We start from the raw sequence: 21,596 nt of genomic DNA on the forward strand, positions 1-21,596 counted from the left end.
GAAACAGAAAGAAAAGTACTCTGCTGAAGTCTCAGCATGGAAAAAAAAAAATCTCCCCTCATTTGAGCAAACACCTGATTTCAATTTTGAAAAAGTGAAATTTTTGTAACAGTCACACACAAAGAGAGAAGACTGCATATGATAGTTGTAGGAGAGGGTAAAAGGAAGGGGATGTAAGAGGCTGAGAAAAGGAAAAAAACAAATAAAACCAATTAGAGGGCAGGAAGGAGGGAGACTCACAGTATTATCTTGTCCAAAAGAAAAGAAGTAAGGTCCACTGCAGCACCGGGGGTTACACCTGTCATGTAGTCACTAGCTACCTACCACGGTTATAACTGAATACAAAATTAGATAAATAAACACACGCTGATATTACAGTAAACGAGTCAAAGAAATAAGCTGGCAACCGTATGGAATTAAAAAAGATTGTGTACCCCACCTGGACTGGCTCCAGGGCTCCTCCAGGGGTGTACAACAGGCACAATGCACTGACGGGGAGAAGCCAATCTGTTCTCATCTCTCATCCAGAACAGTGTTTAGCTGTGTGAGTGGCTTTATAACTCTCACCTTAGCCACCCTCAAGTAAGAGCAAACATCCCCCAAAAGAACTATGGGACATGCCCACACACAATCGCAGTCCTGTCGGTGCCACTCCACAAACATTTTTCCATTCTTACCCTGCAGTCACGAGTGCATGCTCCCCAATCATGGAGGCGGTCCTACCCACGGGATCATCAACTCCTGATTAGTTGGGAGTAGAAAACAAAAAAACAACTCAATTCCCAAACCACTTGGGATCTTTCCTAATCAAATTTATTGTCAAAGGCTGGTAAGCAGCAATGTATTGGGCCCATCTCTCACTTCTCTTTCCTTGCCCATCTACATTCTGGGTTCTTAGCTGGAACAGATCGAGGAAGGGAGTGGGATGGTTAACAGCTGGGGGCTCAAACAATCCAGAAGGACAATCGGCTCCTGAGTAATCAGAGCTGACCATGGATGACCTCATCTTCAGAAAGCCAGGCATCCCTCAGAGCATGCTCCAAGCTTCACTACTTCTTGGCGATTTTAAGACAAAGATAGGGAATATTCTTGGTGGATAAAAACCTTGGCCAGATAGCTCCGTTTGGAATGGTTGTCTTAGGGCAAATATTTACATACCTACCTTTTTTCGTAAGTGCATAAAACCCTAACACTACTCAGATGGCTTGGGGATTCGAGATTGGCTCTTCTCACTTTTTTTTTTTTTAAATTTAAAAAGATGTCTTCACTGCACAAGTGACTACAGGCTACAGGCAAGGTTGGGAGACAGAGGCTTCAACACAACTCATTGCACTTAGAACCGTTACTAGCCAAAACACCATTTGCTTATCAACAATGTACCCTTTGAACAGCAGGGAGAAACTTCTTTATAGTCTCTGCTTCAGACAAGATTTACATCTTTCTCCAAGGCCAGAGGCCAGAGGCCAGTTATGACCATAAGTCTTGTTTCTTGTTGACCAGACCCAGTCCTCTGGCACCTTTTACCTCCCTTCCCCAGCAAAATGCTCGGCCTGGGATCCAGAGGCAGCTGGAAGGAAGCAGCTATGGGCTCATTCAGTTCTACTTGCCCAAATCCAGAAGCCCTAGGAAAGTCCTGTCTGAGTCTTGACTCCTGAGCCTTGCAGTGGCTGGAGTCGATACTGGTGCACACTCCCACTCCCACGGTGTGGGTAGTGCTGTGAATTGGAAACCGCGGATACCCTGGAGGCTTGGTAGGCAGCTGCCTGCCCCGCACTGGGCAGACTGATAGTCCGTAAGTCTGATGGCAATGATGGCCTAGAGTTCTGAGGAAAGGAGGTGGAACTCAGAGTTCCTGTGCTGGACTGAGAAACTGAGTCTGAGGTTGGTGAGTCTGAGGGGCCCTGTGGGGGAGGGCTAGCAGCACTAGAAGAGCAGCTCCTCCTCGGAAGACTGCTACCGGCGCTGTTTCCAGAATGTGGCTGGCTGCTGTAATAGCCCGGTGTCCCCGTCAATGGAGCCAATGAGTCTGTGGACACAGGGTGGGCAGGGCTGGAGAGGGATGATTCTGAAGAGCCATGGGAAGGGGGGTTTCCAGGCCTCAGTGCAGTAGTTCGATAACTGTAGCCTGGAGACTGAGTGGGATGTCCTCTAAAAGGGGAGGAACTCTGTTGAAGGAGGCTTTGTGATTCTGTCCGTGGACTGTCACACTGCAGGAGCTACAAAGAGTTGGGAGGAAAAGCACAAAGAGGTGAACAAGTCCCTTAACCAGCTTGAAACTATTTACAACGTCCTGATTTTTTCTCTTTAGGGTATCTAAGATGGTAAAAAGGTCGTCTTTGGTCATCTTGTTTATTTTACTGCTATAATTTTTACCTGAAAGTCTGCTGACCCTATATGCAAAGACTCTTCAAAATAAAGACATCTCAACTACAAAGGATGGCCAGAACCACAAAACATTTTCCAGTTTTCAAAAAACGAAACCACTGCCACAAAGTCAATTTTGTCTCATAGTGAACCTATATAGTTTCCCAGACGGTAATTCTTTACAGATGCAGACACAGTTTCATCTTTCTCCCTCAGAGGCACTGGTAGGTTTGAACTACCATTGGTTAGCAGTCTGGCACTTATCATACCTGGTAGCTGTATCTAGAAGGGCTGTAAACAGTTGCTCCTTTAGAGAGTGCTGAAGTCAATGTCTCCGGGCCTTCTCCATCTGCAGGGTCTGCAAGGTAACAGACAATCAAATTGGCTTCGTAGAATAAGAAGCACTCATTGTTCATTCAAGTCACCAACCCAGCTACTCTCTTTGTGAAACAGGGTGAGTTGCAGCATGTCAGAAGGTCAAAAGTGGTTAATTATGGGTGATTTGAAAAGTGACTTCCTTCTCTCCTCTTTTCTCTTCATCTTTCATCAAGGTGAGTTTCCAGACCTTTGGGGAGATGACGTTATAGAAAGGTATCCCTTAGGGAAAGAAAGCAGACCAAGCAACACTACACCTTAAGAACACTGAAGGTCCCAAAGAGCAGATTAAGACAGCTAGAACTTTGCTTAAGAGGAAACCCCCACTATACAAGCATCAGACTCACCTCATCCCAGTATTTGGTGTGAACTGTATGGAGCCTGGTCATGTGCTGTGAACCTGACTGACAGCAGAAGGCCAGGCATGGGCTCACCTGAGTCTTTCTCTGTGGTGTTACTCTCCCATGTGGGAGAAGGCTCTCCTTTTTGGGCCACCCTCACACTGCTTCGGAGGACCTTGGGGATGCTCCCTCCTTCTCGGAGCCGTTCTACTGATGTGGGAACCATCCTGGGAAAGCAACAGCACCAAGTTTAAGATACAGGGAAAGCAACAGCACCAAGTTTGAGAATTAAAAGTCTGGTACAAACAAAGTCCCAGCAAAGGGTGTACAATATAATCTCTTGATATCATTTCATCCTCTTAAACACTGCTTTCTTTAGAACCAATTTATAACAAGATACATTCACTATTAAACTATGTCAATCAAAGTACAGGAGGAAAAACAATTAGGAAGAAACAGGAATCAAAGAAGAAATGGATTACATATGACAACTTTTAGACACCATTTTGAAAGTCTCTGAAATCATGTGCTAACTGACAATAACACTTTAATCAATATCTCATAGATGAACACATAGTTCTCATTTGTGCCATGTCTCTTCTTTCTCAGACTTCATTTCTTCAGTTCAAATTTCTAAACTGCTGTGTGTCACTTTACTCACTTGGTACTCAGTACTGGATACTAATCAGTATGATTCTTTCAGATTATCTGTCCTCTCTACATACATATGCCAACCATGCAGAATAGGTACCTATTGTTCATTCAAATAGAACTGGGCGGAAAAAATTAGAAGAGGCAGTTATCAGTGCCCATCAAGACAATAAATAGCTAATCTGTGTTCATGACTCTATAATGAACAGTGTTTCTCTCAGGCTTGGTGGCACTTTTTTGCTTCTGCAAAGCTGGGAAGTTATGGATGGTATTAGTAAATGAGTGGAATAGGATTGATGGTACTTTCTGCGGGTTCTCTCAAGTATGGTTTCCCATACATTTTAGGTAAAATTAGGAATGACCCTAGATGAATCTACTTCCTTATTAAAGAACAAAGCACTGAATATAAACTTACCATCTACTGCTGATATTCTCTTGAGGTCTGCAGTGAGATGAAGAAGTGCCTCTGGAATCCGATGGGCTAACTGCCTCCAAATGGGACAGAGAGGAATGAGATGGAGAGCACTTTTTGTGAGGGGAAGATGGTGTTCGGGCTGAGGATCCCTGCACACCATGGGCACCAGTGTCAGACACTGAGCTACTGCTGCCTTGCCCAGTTCCTGCAGACTTGCTTTTGCTCTGTAAAGAATCAACTCCCCCACTAGCAGACTCCTTGGCTTCTTGTTTCCGTTTGCGGTACTCCAGCAGGGATACCTAGAAAGGACACAAGACATAGAAATCTGGGTCAACTAGACATCACTAAGAGCTGGGAAAGAAGAGAAAATGGAACCCCAGCAAGACCCTAAGTCAAGCCAAACAAAGCAGGCACCAACTCTGACAAATGAGTCCAGGTGTGAGAACAAGCTCAGAATACAGTAACATATTTAAATCAGTCAGGCTTGGTAAGGAGAAGACAACTAGGAGTTGACAGTTCCTATGATGCCACATCAGGACTGTATCTGTTGCTGTTAAGTGCTGTGGTTTAGGTTCTGACTCACATGACTCTGTATAGGGTTTTCGAGGAATGGCTGGTAGGTTTGAACTGCAATCAAGTGCTAATCCTACAGTGCCATGCTAAGACTCTACAACAAGGGGATCACCTAAAAAGGGGATGGTGAAGACTAGGAAGCTTGTGTAGGTTGACAAAGCCTCCCAAGTATTCTGATAGTTCCTCATTCCCTAGAAATCTCTAGAAGATGTTTGTATGCTTTAAAAAGAAAGGAGGAACAGAAAAACAGCAGCGTTTCAGGGCTCTTCAAGACACAGACACTTTATACTTGAGCAAAGCAATTCTAGGACACTTGCACTTAGAAACTTTTTCTCAGCTCCTACATTACGGATTTGATCCTTACTAATAATTTCTAGAGTGCCCCATCATAGCCTCATGAAACTCTTCTTTGCTATTACAGTACACTGTCTTTACATTGCCTGTGTTATCTATTGCAGTGTTTTACTTGCTTCTGTGAGTTCTGTGAGTGCAAAGACTTGCGTTTAACTCAACAGGTTTACATCTTTAACGTCCAGCAGAGCCTGGCATTTAGTAGGTGTTCAACCAATGTTTCAGAAATAACAAATTATGGTTCGAGTCACTTCTACTCAAAATAGAACCAGAAATACAAAAAAAATTGTTTCCATTTCTTTATTCCTGATATTCAAAGGGGTTCACGCAATAATCTTCTGTATTTATTACACTCTTATTCCAATAATCTGCCAGTATTTTTTCCTTTTTCTTTTCCCCATGGCTCTCATTTTTGTCCAAATTACAATGTACCAAAAATATGAAGACAATTTTCTGTATTTTTTTATACAGCAATCTTCTTGTTAAGTGCCATCAAGACGGTTCCAACTCATAGCAACCCTGTATAGGGTTTCCAAGGAGTGGCTGGTGGGTTTAAACAGTTGACTTTCCAGGTAGCAGTCTAGTGCTTATCTGACAGTGGTATTTTACCTTTGTTGTAATGCAAAATTAAAAGCTATTAGTGACATTTCAAGGACAGAACTATAGACACTTTACTATTATGGGAGACTGTCCTTTCTCATACATGGGATATTTACCATCCCTAGCCTAGCTAGCCCTGCCCACTCTAATGGGAGCCACTGCCACAACCCAGTAATTCTAATGCACTAAGAACCACTTACATAAAAAGCACATTTTCTACAATAGGCATTAATTAAGTATCCAGCTTTTCTATGTGATCATGAGCAAGTTACTTAACTTGTCCTAATTCCTTACCTGAAAATGGACAATTATCCATTTCACAGGATTACTGTGAAGATAAGATGCATATGAAAAACTTAATGGTGCCTAGAACTTGGGAAATGACAATAGCATAAGCTATTCATTTTTTTCTACTGTTTCCTTTGAATTGTCTAGCAACTATATGGCACACAGCAAGCACAAGCATTTGTTTAAGATTTACAGCACTCACCAAATTGTATGAAAACGTTGTGTTTTTCACTAGACATAGGCAGAGACCTTGTCTTATCTGTTTTTTTGGAACACTTGTAAATACCCATTTGAAATTTCTAGAACAGGCATTACTACTTGTAAATCTCAACTTGTTATAGCAAATTCTCTGGGTCCTGATCCCTACCATCTCTCTCCACACACTTCCCAACTCTCCTGCCTTCCACTTGAACCTACAGCAACATTCAATTGTCTGCAACCATACTGTATCTTCTTTTTGGGGCTTAAATCATGTGAAAGCACTTACTTTTTTCCTCTGTGGTGGGTTCTGTGGGGCAGATGGGAGTCCTTCACAGGTCCTTTCACCACCAGGTGACATAGATCCACGAGAAAGGTCTTTCATAAATCCATGTTCGTATCTGCTGGGAAACCCTTCTGCAGGGGAACAATATCCCCCATCCAAAAGTAAAGGCTTCCTATCCCCTACTAGGGGAGACCCTCGATACAATCCATCTGCTCGAGGCATAGCGTTCAAAGGGGAGTAGGCATACATTAAGTTGAACTCTGTCCGAAATGCCTGGTCCGAGTTCCTTACAAGAGTCTGATGTCCATCTCCACTTCTGCTTGAGAAGCCAGACTCAGAGGTGGGCCCGATGGAGGAATGAGGAGTCAGGTCAGAATGACCTGAGTTGAGCTGAGAAGGTCGGTCAGCACAGCTGTTAGTGTTTGAGTCAAGGTATCCCACTTTTGTCAAATCCATGTCTTTTCGGTGACAAAGCTGAAAGAATAAAAACCAGCGAAGATATGGGGTAGGGGAGAAAGGAAAAAGTCAATGGGCAGAAAGGAAGGGAGGTGAGAGGGACACAGGTGAATAAGGAGAGATGGAAGTAGAGGAAGAGAGAAAGCCATTAACATCTGTAAAAGTCCCAAGTAGCAACAATGTATAAAAGCCAGATGACTAAAGAATCCTGGCCTCTCCCAACTGGATTTTAAAGTCTCTCTGAATAATACTGGGTAAATCAAAATTAGGTAACTGGCCGAATGTGACTCTTTTGCCTGCTTAGCCTTTCATCACGTTTGCTGAGTCACCTTGTAGTCACATGCTATACTAAGGGACCTGGTGTTATAATTTGGGATATACCTGGGCCCCGTGCACACTACAGAGGCGAGACTGGTGTTATTCATTCCTAAATTAGTAGTGATGGAAAGTACGGGTGGGGTGGGGTGGGGGTGGGGAAGGGTGAAGGAAAGTAGAAAGTAGATGAAAAAGTGAGTACTTAAGTTATTAGTTCAGCAAAGGAGTGGTATTAAAAGACATCAAACAGCCAGTGCTTCATTCACTTTCACTATCAAATAGGTGTAGTACTCATAAAACTCCCAGACCACTCAATTTTCCTTTATCCTCTAATGCAAACATATTGTCAACATACCACAAGACCACTAATACTTACTATAATACACAACACTGATACATTTAAAATCCTGTACTGTACCAAAAATAAACTCCACCTGATAGTTGGTTATCTTTACCTCCTAACATGAAGATTTTCCCACCACAGGTCAACTAATTAATTCTACAAAGAATGGTACCATTCTTTACACCAATGTTTTCTACCACTAGGTCAACGGTAACTAACTATGCACAAAGAACAGTGCCAGAAGTCCAGATTACACACCACATCAACCTCTAAATTGTGCTAACAACTGGAGGAGAGAGCTTTCCTTCCCTTATAGCATTGCACATTAAGCCTACAAAATCCTTCTTATTCAGAATTTGGTCAACTGTCACTAAGGTTCAGTCCCAATTTTGTATAGGGGGTGGAGTGAGGTGTACAGTTCAATTAATTCCTGAAAGGTTATGAGAGAATGTAACTTTCTCTTTAAGAAAAAAGTTCCATACAGATGTGTGGAGTTGAACAAATTTTTTCCAAATTTCATAACAGTTAAGAAACTCTAGCACTGAAATCTGAATTTACCATCTCCATATCTTTCCTGAGGATGTTTTTGAAGACATTCAACTGAGATACCACTTGAATATCAAAACCACTGTAGGAATGGAGGCCTGTGGCACAGACGCTATGACTGGCTTAGCAGTTTCTTTGTATACCCAGTAAGGAAATCAAGAAAAAGGGCAGGAGAATTCAGAGATAAAATTACTCTTTCCCAAAGTGGCTCAATCTATCAAAGTCCACAACATCAGGTTACACAGAACTGCCAGCTTAATAAGGCAGAAGCCGCTGACTAACTTTTCCTGTGTAAGCTGCCCCCATGTCAGTCTAAGACAACACACATCAAAAGACAGCTCTTCCAACTTTTTGATTCCATATTCTTTCTTAACAAAACAGAATTTTTCTGTTAGACTTTAGCAAAGGCTCTACCAGTCTTTGTTGTGTGCTTTGGGGTTGATTCTGACTCACTGAGACCCTGTATTTCTAAAGCTGTAAATCTTTGTAGGAGGAAAAAAAAAAAAAAAAAAATCTCATTTTTCTCCCTCGGAGCAGCTGGTAGGCTGAACTACTGACCTTGTAATTGGCAGGCCAACGAGTAATCCATGGCGCCACCAGGGCTACATCTTAGTATCCTTAAAACTTACTTCTAGATTCTGTTCTTATTTAATAAACTCTTCAGCCATATCCTCCCCTCAAACAACAAAACAAACCCTACCACACATGTAATTATTTTCCTCTGTCTACACTGATGGTCCTGTATCACAGTCAGACACGGGAATGGTCATTCAACTTACTGTGACTGAGCAGCCACCCTCCAGCCCATCAACCCATTCACTCTGAGTCCCCAGCCCTCCCCCAACACTCATGCACACTCACTCCCAGTCTCCCAGTGTGATTGACATGGGGTGATAACTACCTCGGGTGACAGGGATTCGGGCCTATGCGCAGGGGAACTCTCAGGGGAGGATATGTTCTAGAGGAGGGAAAAGCATCTTGTTATTCATCTACTCAAAGTCAAGAAGCAAAACAAAGCAAACATAAACTAATGTAAATGCAAGCATAGGTGTTAGCCATAACTTTTGGGGGAGTGGCTGGGGACTAAGAATAGACAGCGGAAATGTTTAACTGCAAAACTCATATCAATGGAAAGAATGACTTGCTGAAATGCTTCCTTTTGTATTAGGACGCTTTCACTGGCAAATAGGGTATGTGTCATACTATAATTAAACATCCCAAGCAGAAACCAGGAAAGAGTTAAACTGATGAAATTTTGCATTAGGTTAGCAAGCTATAGTATTTGTTATTGAGCGTCGCCCTATGCACTTATTCTTCCTTAGAGGAACCTCCTTCCTTTTCCTTATCCCCATGCTCCCTTCTGATCTTTACATTTCCTTGTTCTGTCATATGAGCAACATGCTGGGGGCTGAGAGGGTCAGGGAGCCAGACCTCCTTGAATGACAGTTCCGTGAAATATAACTGATAGACTCTAGCTCACAGCCTGGATTTAATTCTAATTGGATCTGAGTGCTCCCATCAATGTTCTCAAATAATAAAAACACTGTATTTCTGGGAACACAGCCAGATAAACATATGCATACACTCTGAGTCTCAAACAGGGTTATCCTTGGGGCTTTCATAAACTGGGCAATGAACTCTTCATGCTTCGGAAGGGGTTTCTAATGTAAACTCTGGACAACTGAGGACTCAGTGGCAAGTCGATGCTGTGATAGGGAAATTGAGGCTGCTCTAACAGACTAAGGTTTTGGCTGTAAATGTCTTTCTGGGAGGTAGAAGAGGTATATGTGCATGGTATGCATGTGTGTGACAGACAACACGGTATAGATCTTACAGCAGGAAGGGAAAGGTTACTCTGGTGGAAAGGAGATGCTAATTGAGTTGTCCTCCCAAAATTGCTCTCACACCTCCTTAATGCTTGCCTTCTCAAGACCTTGTTCTCTTCCTCTGCATGTCTCCTACCCTCAGCATGAAGAGTTCTTAACCCTTTTCTGAAATGTTACTTTTTGGTTTTTTCCTTTCAAACTATGGGTCATTATCTGGGACATCTGTTAGGTACTTCTTCATGTGTCTAATATCTAAGAGCCATTTCTATATGGTGCTAACGTTTCCTGCTCCTCGCTTCTGTACAACCATATAAGAAAAAGTATGGCAATTAGAATGATTATTAGGATGGGTCAGGATGGTGACCCTTGTTATTTACTTATGAGAAAACTCAATACCTTAGTTAAGTCACAAGGTAAAAAACAGTGGAAACATGAGTTAGGTATTTTGAAGTAAAGGGCTATTAAAAATATTGTTCCTTCCCCTCTTGGGTCCTTTGATTGGACCTTATATTATTAAGTTGATCTTTGATTTCTTTAAAATAAAAATGCCTGGCATTAGCATACAGCTTCTTAATGACACAAAGTGCTACAAAGAATACAAAACATGGCTGTATGGAAGGTGATTTCCCTTTAATTTTATCTTCATTTATAATAAGACGTGCATTGATAAAATAAAAGAATGAAACCATGTTCCTATAATCTGTTGGCCTCCAGGGAACAGAATTTGATCCTGTGAGATCGTACTATAAAACTCCAGTTTCTAAAGTGAAAAACCAACCACAAGCAGACTGAGCTGCTTTTTATTATTTGGCTAATAATTATACCGAAGAGTAAATGCAGTTAGAGCAACTCTCCTAAAAACAAAAAACCAAAAATCCCAAATGTTAACTATGAGCTCTCTCACTGAAATAGGTCTGCTTCAAAAGTATGGTCTGGAATTAAGATTATGGTCACTTTTAAGTTTGCTACCACTCCTTTCTGTGTTGTTAAGTGTCGTTGAGTTGATTCCAACTAATAGCAACCCTTTGTAGGGTTTTCAAGGAGTGGCTGGTGAATTTCTGGGTTAGCCATATAAAAAGCAAGGCATTTTTAATCCTCATGCTCTCATCAAAACTGAACAGGCAGGATGATACTGGCTAGCATATTCACCTTTATCAAAGATCCTATCTGGGGAAGCACAAGCCAGGGGCAAAGCTGAGTGTGTTTAGTACTTAGAACACATTTTTCTGAGAAGCAGGAAGATACAGAACCCATTTTACTTGTAAATCAAAGCAATATACGAGTATTTTGTACATATAGATTCTATTTAACAAACCTGCTGTCTTCCAATCTTGAAGACTAAAGTAATTCAAAATTACTTTTTGAAACAGCTAAAACACACCCTTTCTAACTTAATCCAAAGAGTGAACATAATAAACTTGTACCTGATAAATGCATGCTGCTTGTTTCTTGTCTATTTCTCATTCTTAACACATTATAACAAGGAAGCAAAGTAACTTTGTGTTAAAATAAAACCCCATTTGCCATAAACCGTATCCCAAAGTTTTCTATCTAAATCACTGTACACTGAAGCCACAATGAGAATACAAAACAACAGGGAAAAGATACTTCACTGATTAAGGCCTAGAAACAGAGACACAAATCAATTGGTATAATCTGAACTCTCAAACTGGTGTCATTATGGATACTTTAGGCAGTTAGAGGCCTATTTTAATCAAGGAATACAGTAAAGATAAAGATGGAGCTCTAGCATGCTGAGTGTTACCAGAGACAAGTGGACTACATGCAAGAGAGATGGATGTGATCTTTGCTGCTATTCAGGGCAGTATGGTGGCTGTCAAGATGAGAGGCTACCAGGTAATAGGTCACACTGACACTGAGGTTTCCCATTGTTTTGCTGAGACAGGGAACAAAAATTTGGAATGATGTACTTGAAATGAGGTGCAAATGATTTTCATATCCAACATTCCCAACAACCAAACCCAAATCACCTCAAACTGTAGAGGAGTATTACAGCGACTAGCAGTAGTATGAGATGGGATTGGTGAGAACATGAGGCCGTATCCATTTCGACATTCCTCTTCTCCTGGATGAGATGGACCAGGTATGGTCAGCTGAGGACTCTTTGATCCTGGATTCAGAGGGGGTGGTGTGACCGGAGATAAAGGCTGCAGTAACTTGGTGACATTCTGCTCCATCAGATAGCGAGATTTCCATTTCTTTAATGGGCTCAACATGTCTGTGAAATACAAGGGTTGAATGTGAGTCTGAAACCACAGTTTAATGGAGGCTGTGTAGAAAAGCCATTAATCTCTAATCTGAATCGATCTTAACTCTTCGCCATTCCATTAAAAGTTATTTCTTCCAATCAACCCAAAAATCCATAAAAGCTTTTCAATTAACCACACTTACTATTCTAAACACTCTGTATAGACCAGAAAACCTTAAGATATACTGATACTTCTAATGACTGATCATTGGGTTTAATAAACTAATTTAATCTCTTTGAGTGTCTAAATAATTTCATTCCCTTTGTGTTTCTGAAAATCAAATCTGCAATACTTTGTTAATATCACCTTTGATCTAATTGTCACATTAATTCAAGCTATTGACTGGATGCCGAATGTATCTTTTTTAATGTATTTTTGCTATCTTTTAGCAGCTCTTTCTACCATACTGTTTTAGGTGAAGTTACACATAATTTCCTAACCCATGTCTAGCTCTAAGTTTTAGAACCTTAAAACTAGGGGCTAGATATGGATTTAAATAGGGCCAAACGTGAAATTATTTCTACAAAGACTTAACCATCATTCTTAAAGAACTAAGGTAGCACTACAGTTTTTGGATTGGAACAATCCTATTTTCTAGACCTCTTACACAATATAGAAGTCGTTGTTAAGTACCATCGAGTCAATTCTGACCCACAGCGATATTGTATAGGGTTTTCCAAGGAGCAGATGGTGAGCTTGAAACACCAACCTTGTAACTCAAATGACTTTGCAGTCGAATGCATTAGCCCACAGCACCATACCAGGGCTCCAATATAAAAGTAGGTCCACACTCTATATTTTAGTTACAGTCAGGCCAAACCAGCCATCTCATTTTCTCACAGTAATCCTTTCATTCATGTATAGCAAAATATTTTTCTATGTGATATCTACTACATGCAGACCACTGAGAAAGATATATGGGGGGATAATTATAATCTGAGTATAATCTGTCTTTAAAACATTTATAAATTATTAAAAAGTTAAAAAGACTTAAATTCACATTTACTGAATAAATGATATACACAATCTGGAATTTATGCATCCCAAACGTCACTTTTTGAACATCTGATATTACTTTTTAGCACCAAGAGGCTTGGCAACAGCTTGATGTTGACCTGGCAATAGAATGACATTCTTACCCACTGGTACTTTCATCTGACTAACAAATCCTTTAGCTTCTTCTGTCATGCTCCCAAGAGATGGCCTCCTGGCCCTTGGGTAATATCAATGAAGCGGTCTGCACAGCTAAAGTCTATGCAATTGCCTAGCTTCTCCACACATTTTCCCAAGACAGCGCTATGAAATGATTCATCTGTGCAAGTGAACACCTTGTGTTGTTCGGCTAACTCAAGGTGCTGCAATTCCTTCATCTGACCCACTCAGTCCCGTCACTGCTCATAAGCTACAGAATCTTCTCATAGGAGCTTTTTAAAAGCATTTATATACACCCATCATTATGTTTTGTGCTTTATGTGAATTAGCTGATTTAATTTTCACTCTAAAACTCTGACAATATTATTGACACCATTCCTGTTTTAAAGATGTGGAAAGAGAAGTTTAACGCCAAGGCAACAGGGCTCCCATCTACTAATTAATTATTTATGAGTGACATTTGTCCCAAGAAAAAGTTTTGGGACAGTACATCATAATCAAATCTATGTTCCAGTAAGATTAATCTGGCAGTAATAGGTAGGGTGAGACTTTTGTTTAAGTGTCTTCGAGTCAGTTCCAACTCACAGCAAGCCTATAGAGTGTCTGAGGCTGTAATCTTTGTGTGAGAAAAAAGTCTCATCTCTTTCCTTTGGAGTGGCTAGTGGGCTCAAACTGCTGACCCTGTAGGTTTGCATGCCAGTGCTTATTATGACTCGGAAACAATTTAGAATTAATGGAGTAGTTATGAGGCTCCAAACTAAAGTAATAGATGTTGAAGTGAAGAGAAAAGACTGCCAAAAAAAAATTGGAGATGCATATTTTCCTTTTTGAAACCTGCAAATTTTTTATTTTCCTAGATTGGGAATACATTCATATTCTCACTTTGTTCCAGACACGTGGTGCTGTGGGTAAGTACACTGGATTGCAGTCAGTCTGAACCAGTACTTCAGTGGTTCAAGCTCAGAAACAGAGTCACTATATGGGTAGGAACTGACTCAATGGCAATTAAACACAACATGTATTAAACACAAACAAATACAGTTTTTATGTACAATGAATATTACATATTTCAAGATTTGAATTTTTTTCTAAGACTGCTGCTGATATGTCTACCATTGTACCTACTACATTCAGGCAAATATTTAAATGATAAAATTCACTGTAGAAAACCTGGAAGACAGAGATGAACTCCCAGATCACAATACAATTTACAGGGCATTCATTCAACAAATATTTACCAAGCACTGTTCAAGATACTATACTAAACAGACTGGACTCTTTTATCTGAACAGTTTAAGGAAGTGGTCAGTTGCTTACTTTTTTCTATGATAGTATTATATTTAAAAATTTTTACTTTTATTTTTCTCTCCTTTTATTTGTTGCCACATGGAAACTATATTGTTTGTGGTCTAATCTATCCATCTTTTATGGTTTTCTACATTTGTTCAATAATCACCAAGATTATATAAACCAAAATTTATGTATTAAAAACACACACTGGCCAGCTAACCACAAGGTTGGCAGTTCAAACCCACCAATGGCTTACTAGGAAACTCTAGGGTCACTAAGAGTTGGAACAACAGTACTTAATAACAGTAGTTAACAACAGTAGTTAATAAACAAACCACAAATATAACATTGCAAATATTCTATCCTAACACAGCCATTGACAAAAATCATTCCATGATAATAGAAATCTGAAATATAACTTCAAATGGCTACATATAAGATAGTCAAATTACCAAAATTTAATCATTTCAAGTATTTTTCAATTTTTTGCTTTTATAAATTTATTTCAAAGGAGCTCTGGTAGTGAAGAGGTTATGAATTGGGCTGCTAACCTCAGGGTCAGCAGCTCAAAACTACCAGCTGTTCTGTGGGAGAAAGATGCGGCTATCTGCTACCATAAAGATTTACAGCCTTGGAAACCCTGTGCAGGGACGCTATAAGTCAGAACCAACAGCATGGCACATACAACAACAACAAAACATACTTCAGTGACCAATAATCATCTTACACATTCCTGTAATTTGTTCAAAAAAAATTTTTTTTTTTAAAGGACAAATGGCTAGATGTAGCATTGTTAAACCAAAGGAATTAAAACTAGAAGACTGTTAAACCATGTTTGCTGGTTTTATATTTATTTTTGAGTGAACTGCCTGGTCATACCATCAGCTCATATTCTAGATACTGAGTTTTTTTCTGTTATGTACAGGCTCTTTAAGAATACTGACCCTCTGTCAAAAATGTTATCTTTTGTCTGCATTTTATTTTATTTTTTGCTATACAAAATTTTATTTTTAGTCAAGTAAAATAATTTCCTGTCATAGACATTTACTATATTTTTCATTTATGTATGTCTAAATGTCTCTGCCATTCACCCCTAAACTAGTCAAAATACTGGTCTATTTTTCCTCTAGTTGCATATTTTCTATATGCCAAAGCTTAATTGAAATAGAACAGATCCGGAGAAGCAGCGACGCCAGAGATGGAGGCAGAGACGATGACGTGGAGAGATGGAGCGGCTGGAGACTCTGGACTCTGGGAGGGAGAGAGGCTGTATGTTGTTGCAGGGTGTACCATTTGGTTGTTTGATGATGCATGCAGGGAATTATAATTAATGAAATAAATGAAATAAGATAGGGTGAAAGTAAAGCTAATGTTCACCCATGTAAACTATCACATAATTCACAATAAAAACTTAAAAAAAAAGAAAAAGAAAAAAGAACAGACTTAATCTGGTGTGGCACTGGGGATTAATACACTGGATTGCAAAATTGGTTTGAACTGTGAGGTTGGCGGTTCAAGCTCACCAGCTGCTCCTTGAAAACCCTATACAGGGTTGCTATGGGGCAGAACCAACTGGACAACATTTAACAACAACCATCTTATACTAATATAGAATTATTAATTTCTCCACTGACCATACCATTTACCCTATTAAATTCTTACATAAACTAGTTTTATTTATTAGATTTTTTTCCACTCACATTTCTAATATGGCATCAGTACGTTTTAGTGAAATTTTCCAACATGGCATCAGTATGGCATACTTTCTAGTAAAATTTTTAGAACAATTCCAGTCATTTTCTCTCTTCCTAAAGTATTTTGGTTATTCTTCTAGTCATACTTCTTTTCGTCAATGAACTATAGACTCATTTGTCAATTTATTATATGATCAAAAAAACCCAAAAGACCCTACCATGTTAGGATTTTGATTTGGCTTCCAATAAATTTATTAGTAATTTGAAGATGATATAATCATTCAGGAACATGGCACAATCTTCCTACAGATTTACCACATTTCAAATTAGGCTTACATTCAAGTTTTTTTTTTTTAAATTATTGTGAATAGGACACACTTGTCCCTTAATACAAGAGTAAGTCACAAAGAATTGTTACAAAATCAGAAACCGTTATTAACCAAAAATATCAAAATGTGAAGCTATCATTTCCCAACAGGTTTGCAGCGTGTTGTCCAGTCAATTCTAATTCATAGTGACCCAGAATAGGGTTTCTAAGGAGCAACTGGTGGGATTCAACTGCCGATCTTGAGGCTCAAACTGACCTTGCAATCCAGTGCATTATCCTGCCGCACCAGCGCCATACCATGTCCTCTATTTTCTGTCATAGGTATTTACTAAACCTTTCATTTCAGTATGTCTGAATATCTCTACTATCCCACCCCTGTTTTTGTTGTTAGGTGTCATTGAGTCAAGGTTCCAACTTATAGATGCCCTGAATACGGTTTCCAAAGAGCATCTGGTGAGTTTGAACTGCCTACCTTGTGGCTCAAACTGACCTTTGGACGAGTGCTTATCTTATAGTACCAAACCAGGGCTCTTTATTTTCTGTCATAGACATTTACTAGATCTTTCATTTCCATATGTCTGAATGTCTCTGCCATTCCACCCCTTGTTGTTGTTGTTGTCAGGTGCCATCAAGTCGGAACCGACTCACAGCGACCCCATGCACAGCAGAACGAAACAACGTCCGATCCTGGGCCAACATCACTACCGCCGCCACACTTGACGCCATCAATGATGCCACCTGGCTGATCCATCTTGTTGGGCGTCTTCCTTTTTCTCTGACCCTCCACCTTACCCATTATGACATCCTTCTCCAGCAACTGTTCTCGCTGGACAATGTGTCCAAAGTATGAGAGACGAAGCCTAGCCATCTTGGCTTCCAAGAAGCACTCTGGTTGCACTTCTTCCAAAACACAACTATTGGTTGTTTTGGCAGTCCATGGCACTTTCAGTATTCTCCTCCAACACCACAACTCAAAGGCATCAATTCTTCTACGATCTTCCTTATTCACTCTCCAGCTTTCGCATCCATATGAGGTTAGTAAAAATACCATGGCTTGGGTCAGGCGCACCTTAGTCCTCAAGCTGACATCTCTGCTCTTTAAGTCCTTGACAACTTCAATCTCTTCTCCATTGATAAGAATGTTGTTTATTAGTCCAGTGGTGAGGATTTTTCTTTTCTTTACATTGAGTTGTAATCCATATTGAAGGCTGTGCTCTTTGATCTTCATCAGTAAATATTTTAAGTCCTCTTCACTTTCAGCAAGCAAGGTTGTATCATCTGCATATCTCAGGTTGTTAATGAGTCTCCAATCCTGACGCCACGTTTTTCTTCATAGAACCCAGCTTCTCATATTATTTGCTCAGCATACATACTGAACAAGTATGGTGAAAGAACACAACCCTGTCGCACACCTTTCCCAATTTTAAAACATTCAGTGTTCCCATGCTCTGTTCGAACAACTGCCTCTTGGTCCAGGTACAGATTTGTAAGAAGTACAATTAAGTGTTCTGGAATACTCTTACTTCTCAATGTTGTCTAAAGCTTGTCATGATCCACACAATGAAAAGCCTTTGCGTAGTCAATAAAGCATAGGTAAACATCCTTCTGATATTCTCTGCTTTCAGCCAAGATCCATCGGACATCTGCAATGATAGCTCTCGTTCCACGGCCTCTTCTGAATCCAGCTTGAACATCAGGAAGTTCTCTGTCAATGTATGATTGTAGCCATTTCTGTATTACTTGAGCAAAACTTTACTCGCTTGAAATATCAAAGAGATTGTCTGATGATTTCCACATTCCGTTGGGTCACCTCTCTTTGGAATGGGCACAAATATGGATCTCTTCCAATCAGTCGGCCAGATAGTTGTTTTCCAAATTTCTTGGCAGAGATGAGTGAGTGCATCCTGTGCTGCCTCACTTTCTTGAAAGATTTCAATTTTTATTCCATCAATTCCTGGTGCCTTGTTCTTTGCCAATTCTTTCAGTGTATTTTTGGCTCGTGTTCATATGGTACCCCTAGACTACTTAAAATACGCAGTGTTTACATCTCTCTACTCTTCCCTGTAAAATTCTGTGCTCTTCAGTTTTACACCACATTACAACAGAAGTTTCGGCATCAGGCTGTAGGGTGGCTGGGGTTAAGGTTTTCAAATGTAATTCTCACTGGCTGTTGCTTGATACTGCACTCTCCACCCCTCACCCCCAAGGGGAAAAAAACCAGCAGGTGCATATTGTCATGCAAGGAAGAAGAAAAAAAAAATTCCTTGGCACTTTACTGATCTTTTCCTCGACCATGCAGTTTTCTATTTTCTTAAAAAACAAAAAACAAAACCAAAAGCTTCTTCCTAGTAAGTAAGTTCCCATGATTGTCTGGTGTCTTTCTTGAAAATCTATAAAGATTATCCACTTGTGGTCCCATAAAACAGTCACCATAAACTTCTGAGCTGCTCTTCCACATTGAGACTCATCCCTTGTTACAATTTATTTCAAAAAATAGGCTTCATTAGCTTTGACCTTGCTATTAGACTGATGGAAAAATCAGCTCTTTGAATTATAGCTGATCTTCACACACTACTTTTGGCACCCATCCATTTAAAAGCTTGTGAAAATTTACTTAAAACTGCAAATGTCGAACTATGTGAAAATCCCAATTTTAGTAGTACTTTAGTAGTAGTGCATATACATGGCAATTCTATGGTCTTCTTCCACTTGTTTCTGAACTTGTCACAATCTCTTCATTCATTAAGGTTGACAGTCTTTACTGTCTTGGCTCATTTTTAGAGTCTTCTGGATCTTTCTAGAATGCTTGATCCATCTAAAAACTTGTTTTACGCAGGGAAGCATTCCTGCAAACTTTTTGGAAAGATTCAACTACTTGAGAGGATATTCACTTGAGTTTTGTTCAAAATCTGATTATTAGTCCTGATTTCATAGTCCTGATTTCATAATCCTTTTTTTTTTTCCTATGGTACTTTTTTCTTTTTTAAAGGCATCCTAATGAATTAAGGAGGAACTCTGGTAGCGTAGCAGTTGCGAATCAGGCTGCTAATCTCACGGTCAGCAGTGTGAAACTACCAGCTGTTCCACGGGAGAAAAATAAGGCTTTCTGTTCCCGTAAAGATTTACGGCCTTGGAAACCCTGTACAGGGGTTGCTATGAGTTGTAACTGACTCCATGGCACTTAACAACAACAAACAATGAACTAAGACAAGTGTATTTTTGAGAGAACTTGTCTGTAGCCATCCACTGACTGCAGAGACATATTTAACCATATTTTGTTAGGAAAAATTTAGTGCATGTATGAACTGCAAAACCCCAGTAGCAAAGTGTTTCCACTTACCTCCTATATTCATTCCTGTACAGAAATTTAATTAAAAAACTAAACAACAACAACAAAAAAAAAAAACACTCCCAAACTGAAAACTCACTGCAATCGTGTTGATTTTTACTCACAGCGACCCTGTATATAGCTTCTGAAGCTGTGAATCTTTGTGGGAATAGAAAGTCTCATCTTTCTCCCAAGGAGCAGCTGGTCGCTTAGAACTGCTGACGCTATCTATGATTAGGAGTTTAATTCTTATCATACAGAGCCACTATGCACCTCATAGACACACAGTGTGATACATAAGTGTTCATCAAAATTAGTACCTTGTTTTTGGAAACTGAGTAAATGATTTTTTAGTTTATCTAAAGAATAAGCATGAAAGTAAGAAAATGGCGTAAATGACTAATGATAATAAAGAACCAAAAAATTAGTTTCATACTTTTCCCCTTACATTTATCAGTAATAATTTGCTGTTGTTGGAAAGTGCCATCAAGTTGGTTCTGACCCTGTACAGGTTGATATTGTGGTTAGCAGTCCAGTGTTTATCTCACAGCACCATATCAGGACCCCATAATTTGGTCTGCATGTTCCAAAACTATTATTCCTAGCCAGTTTCTTAGTTTGGGAACAAAATACTTTCTTCTTAGTATATAAATGCTACTCATTTTTGTATATTTACATGCTAACCAGCAATTTTATTCAACGCATTTTTCAGCTAACTACACTACACTCTTTTAGGTATATAACCACATTGTTGATAAATACAGAACTCACCCCCTTTAATGCCTTTTTCCCCACACAACTTTGTTGTTGTTGTTGTTGTTGTCAGGTGCCATCGAGTCGGAACCGACTCATAGCGACCCCATGCACAGCAGAACGAAACAATGCTCGATCCTGGGCCAACCTCACTACCGCTGCCACCCCTGAGTCCATCAATGATGCCACCTGGCCGATCCATCTTGTTGGGGGTCTTCCTCTTTTTCTCTGACCCTCCACCCTACCCAGCATGACATCCTTCTCCAACGATTGTTTCCTCCGGACTACATGTCCAAAGTAGGAGAGACGAAGCTTAGCCATCCTGGCCTCCAAGGAGCACTCTGGCTGCACTTCTTCCAAACAGATCTATTGGTTCTTTTGGTAGTCCATGGCACCCTCAGTACTCTCCTCCAACACAACTCAAAGGCATCAATTCTTCTACGATCCTCCTTATTCACTGTCCAGCTTTCGCATCCACATGAGGCTATTGAAAACACAATGGCCTGGGTCAGGCGCACCCTAGTCCTCAAGCTGACATCTCTGCTCTTCAATACTTTAAAAAGTTCCTGTGCAATATGTCGTCTGATCTCTTGACTGCTACTTCCGCGAGTGTTGATAGTTGATCCAAGAAGAATGAAGTCCTTGACAACTTCAATCTTTTCTCCATTGATAAGAATGTTGTTTATTGGTCCAGTGGTGAGGATTTTTGTTTTCTTGACATTGAGATGTAATCCACATCGAAGGCTGTGCTCTATAATCTTCATAAGTAAATGTTTCAAGTCCACACAACTTTAGATTTTGAAAATTGATCAATTTTAATGTATTCTAATATCTAATTTCTAGAAAATTTCGA

At 39.9% G+C, this 21,596-nt stretch overlaps 1 protein-coding gene across 2 annotated transcripts in view; it reads right to left on the bottom strand.

Moving 5' to 3' along the window:
- Positions 1-1,247: 1,247 nt before the first annotated feature.
- SETD5 (SET domain containing 5) overlaps positions 1,248-21,596 on the bottom strand; it is a 121,776-nt gene continuing 101,427 nt past the window's right edge. For both annotated transcript variants that reach the window (XM_006851561.1, XM_006851562.1), the window contains 6 exons: positions 11,920-12,167; positions 6,446-6,916; positions 4,147-4,445; positions 3,174-3,307; positions 2,634-2,722; positions 1,248-2,216 (listed from right to left, as the gene is read on the bottom strand). In XM_006851561.1, coding sequence (XP_006851624.1) covers positions 1,623-2,216; positions 2,634-2,722; positions 3,174-3,307; positions 4,147-4,445; positions 6,446-6,916; positions 11,920-12,167 — 1,835 coding nt within the window. In that variant the 3' untranslated portion in view covers positions 1,248-1,622. The remainder of the gene's footprint in view (positions 2,217-2,633; positions 2,723-3,173; positions 3,308-4,146; positions 4,446-6,445; positions 6,917-11,919; positions 12,168-21,596) is intronic.

This window comes from Chrysochloris asiatica, unplaced genomic scaffold (genome assembly GCF_000296735.1).
Source record: "Chrysochloris asiatica unplaced genomic scaffold, ChrAsi1.0 scaffold00030, whole genome shotgun sequence".
NCBI lineage: Eukaryota > Metazoa > Chordata > Mammalia > Afrosoricida > Chrysochloridae > Chrysochloris > Chrysochloris asiatica.